The 4,463-nt window shown below is 47.2% G+C and overlaps 1 protein-coding gene across 1 annotated transcript; it reads left to right on the top strand.

Moving 5' to 3' along the window:
* The first annotated feature begins 512 nt into the window (after nt 1–512).
* LOC148848933 (C2 calcium/lipid-binding plant phosphoribosyltransferase family protein) lies at nt 513–4,219 on the top strand. The gene has a single exon (XM_088952650.1). It carries the CDS (start codon nt 851–853, stop codon nt 4,034–4,036), a length of 3,186 nt encoding a protein of 1,061 aa, XP_088808776.1. The 5' UTR covers nt 513–850; the 3' UTR covers nt 4,037–4,219.
* The last annotated feature ends 244 nt before the right edge of the window (nt 4,220–4,463 follow it).

The following is a 4,463-nucleotide window of genomic DNA, read 5'->3' as shown; positions in this document are numbered from 1 at the left end:
TTAAGTTTTTTTCCTGAAACAGCAGTTCTTATTTTATAAAATAAGATCATACATAGTGGCGAACACCCTTTAAATTATTACCACACCATGTTACCTTGGCCGCCCGATCGGAAAAAAAGAAAAATTGACTTCCAGCCCGACCCAACTAGCACAAAGCAAGCAATCACCCTCGATTATCAGCTTTCCTTGCTCAGTTCGACGTGCATGCATGGTATATCCTGGACGCCTGTCCACGTACGCCTCCTCCTATGCAACCCCCACTAGCCTGTGCCACAAAGCAATGCAAGAAAAAGCATACGTCGTCAATTTTCTCACTTACACTAAAGATTGCAGTCGACAAAATTAACAATGGTCGGTGATTCAAGCCATAAAAAAGCCACGTATCTTTGAAAAGTGTTGTTCCTACATCTAACACACAGTGCATGGACCCAACAGAAGTTCCTGTTGATAAAAGGTGTCTTGATTGTGAGAATCTTCAATAAAAGTGTTGGTTTTGTTTACGAAGCAAAGTAGAAAAGATGGCCTGGCCAAGGCCATAAGGCTGCTTGCCCATCACGTTAAGCACCTCCATTATGGCATTATCTCAGCTTTCTTCTTCTCTCCCCTTCTTTTACAACTAGGAAATCCACCACCGCCAGTTTACTTTATCTCTCTCTTTCTCTCTTTAATCCTTTCATCTTCATAATTCACCACTATTGCAACATAGTTATCTCCCTCTCTCTCTCTCTCTCTCTAACTCTCTCCCCCTCTCTCTCTCTCTCTGGCTCCTCCTGCATCAAATTAAACGATGTGATTATACAAAAAAACAGTCGGAAAAGCGCAATAATTCTAAGTCAGAAACTCTCTGATTATGGCAACTACGATGCGGAAACTAATTGCGGAGGTTGTTGATGCTCGTAATCTCATGCCCAAGGATGGGCAGGGGACGTCCAGTCCATATGTGGTGGTTGATTATTATGGGCAACGGAGAAGGACTCAAACGGTGATCCGTGATTTGAACCCAACGTGGAACGAGGTGCTTGAGTTCAATGTTGATGGTCCGTCTGACGTATTTGGCGACATGCTTGAAATTGATGTCTACCATGATAGGCGAATGGGGCCTACCCGCCGAAGCAATTTTCTTGGCCGCGTCAGGCTGAATTCAGCCCAGTTTGTGAGGAAGGGAGAAGAGGCGCTAATTTATTTTCCTTTGGAGAAGAAAAGCTGGTTTACTTGGATTCAAGGTGAGATTGGTTTGAAGATTTACTACATAGATGAGTTCATTTCTCCACTTTCACCACCGCCCCCATCAACACCACCACCTGCAGAGGAAAAGAAAATTGACCCACCAGCAGCAGAAGTTGAAGCACCTGCCTCTGCAGAGGCAACAGCAGCAGATGCCGTCAAGGCTGAAACAGCGACTGAGAAGCCAGCCGAGCCTGACCCACCTGCCCCAGCAGATCCTCAACCCGAGGCCGTAAAGCTCGATGAAACAGCGACTCCATCATCACCAGATGAACTAGCCTCAGCTGCAGAACCTGCAGGACCACCGCCAGAAAATACCCCTGACCCTGAGCCTATGAAACCACCGAAATCTGACCCACCACAGCCTGAAGCAAGTAAAAATCCAGTCGATCCATCATCACAACAACCGACGCAAGTTGACTCTGAAAATAAATCCGCACCAGAGGCCCCGCTTCCTGCAGAAGTGATGTCAGCCACGGTAACAGCCACGATGCCGGAAGTTAGAGCCGCTGTGTTCAATGCCGCACGTCCTATTTACAGGACAGCCACTGCTGAGAATTCCTCGAGGGACCCACCTGATAGAATTCCAGGGGAGCGGTCATCTTACGATCTTGTTGAGAAAATGCACTACCTCTTTGTCAAAGTGGTGAAAGCCCGATCCCTCCCAACCAACGGCAATCCTGTCGTCAAGATCGCGGTTACGAGCTGCCAGGTAAGATCCAAACCCGCCCGGAAAGCCACATTCTTCGAATGGGACCAGACATTCGCCTTCGGCCGGGACGCACCAGAGTCATCGTCCATGTTGGAAGTCTCTGTGTGGGATCCAGCCACATCCAATCCCACATCCGACGCGGCAGAAGGAAATTTCCTCGGTGGTGTTTGTTTCGACATCACGGAGATCCCGCTAAGGGACCCACCTGATAGCCCCCTGGCCCCACAATGGTATCGACTAGAAGGTGGCGGGGCCCACAGCGGTGATCTGATGCTTGCCACGTGGATAGGCACACAAGCTGATGAGGCATTTTCTGATGCATGGAAAACCGACACAGCCGGTAATGTAAGCTCGCGGTCAAAAGTCTATCTTTCACCCAAGTTATGGTATCTCAGAGCAACGGTGATCGAAGCTCAAGATATTCTACCATCGACGGCAACCAGAGAGTCAAGTTTCCAAGTCAAAGCTCAGTTAGGGGCTCAGGTATTGAAAACTAGAATCTCTGTGAGCCGTAACGGATCACCCTCGTGGAATGAAGATCTCATCTTTGTCGCAGCAGAACCGTTCTGCGATCACCTTGTTTTCAGCTTAGAAAACCGGCAATCAAAAGGAACGGTGGTGTTGGGGGTGGCCAGAATACCACTTGCAACCATAGAAAGGCGGGTGGATGACCGGAAAGTGGTATCCCGGTGGTTCAGTCTTGAAGGCGCCGACAACGAGAAGAGGGCCTACAAAGGTCGGGCCCACCTGCGCCTCTGCTTCGACGGTGGATATCATGTTATGGATGAAGCAGCTCATGTGTGTAGCGACTACCGTCCAACCGCGAGACAGCTCTGGAAACCACCTGTTGGTGCGGTCGAGCTTGGAATCGTTGGATGCAAGAATCTTCTTCCGATGAAAACAATCAACGGTAAGGGATCAACCGACGCATATGCAGTTGCCAAGTACGGACAAAAGTGGGTACGATCACGTACCGTGGCAGATAGCTTGGACCCCAAGTGGAATGAACAGTACACGTGGAAGGTGTATGATCCGTGTACAGTACTCACAGTTGGTGTATTTGACAACTGGGGAGTATACGAAAAGGATGGTCCAAAAGAATCCACGCGTCCAGATTTTCGTATTGGAAAAGTACGAATACGTATATCTACTTTAGAGACAGACAGAGTGTACAGGAATACGTATCCATTGCTCCTTTTGACTCCCACAGGAGTGAAGAAGATGGGTGATATTGAGCTTGCTGTACGATTCACTCGTGCTGTTCCCACCCTTGATATGCTTCACGTGTACACACAACCCTTACTGCCTCTGATGCACCATATCAGGCCTCTTGGTGTCTTTCGACAGGAGATGTTAAGGAGCACAGCATCAAAGATCGTGGCCTTACACTTGTCTCGATCAGAACCGCCATTGCGACGTGAGGTGGTGCTTTACATGCTTGACTTAGATTCGCACGCGTTCAGCATGCGAAAAGTACGTGCCAATTGGTTTCGGATCATCAACGTGATCGCAGGGGTTATCGATGTGGTAAGGTGGGTGGATGATACACGTTCGTGGAAGAACCCGACCGCTACGCTGCTCGTTCATGCATTACTCGTGATGCTCGTGTGGTTTCCAGATCTGATCATCCCCACATTCTTGTTTTACGTGTTTGTGATCGGAGCATGGAACTACCGTTTTCGAGCGCGGGACCCATTTCCGCAACCTTGCCCAAAGATCTCTCAAGCAGAATTCATTGATCGAGACGAGTTAGATGAGGAGTTCGATACAGTACCGAGTACTAGATCACAAGAAATAATACGCGCTAGGTATGATAAATTACGGACTCTTGCGGCACGTGTACAAACAGTGTTAGGAGACTTCGCGACGCAGGGAGAGCGAGTGCAGGCTCTAGTGACGTGGAGGGACCCACGAGCGACGGCAATTTTTGTGGGGCTGTGCTTCATCGTAGCCATCGTGTTGTATCTTGTCCCATCGAAGATGGTCGCAATGGCGTCAGGGTTCTATTATCTGCGCCATCCGATGTTCCGAGATCGGATGTCACCACCAGCTTTGAACTTCTTTAGAAGGCTCCCTGCACTGTCCGATCGAATCATGTAGGTAGGACTGCCCGGGCCTTTCCCTTATCGTCTATGTATTCCGTTTTCTAGTTATTATTATTATTATTATTATTATTATTATTAGGTAAATTTTATGTTGTAGAGTTGCATTCTTGTGCAAGAATATTCTGTTGTATATTTACCCCTTAATGATAATAAAATGGGAGAATGACGGTTCAGTCTAGGGTCAGAATTTGTAGGCTTAAATTACATTAAGGGTAGATGTCATTTTGGAATTGATGCTAATTTACGGGCAGGTATGGATGCATAGAGTATGGGCTTTTGACATTTTGAATATTTATAACTCTGAAGTGAAAATCAGAAATATGCATTGGGCACTTTTCCTAATAAAATATTCTAGTTAAATCGGAGGTTGACATGACCAATTGAATATTGGCAAGTATAATTAATGAAGTTGATATTCAATT

Source organism: Nelumbo lutea, chromosome 6, assembly GCF_056320005.1.
Source record: "Nelumbo lutea isolate HS-2025 chromosome 6, American lotus-T2T, whole genome shotgun sequence".
NCBI lineage: Eukaryota > Viridiplantae > Streptophyta > Magnoliopsida > Proteales > Nelumbonaceae > Nelumbo > Nelumbo lutea.
This window is presented reverse-complemented; position numbering and strand designations above follow the sequence as displayed.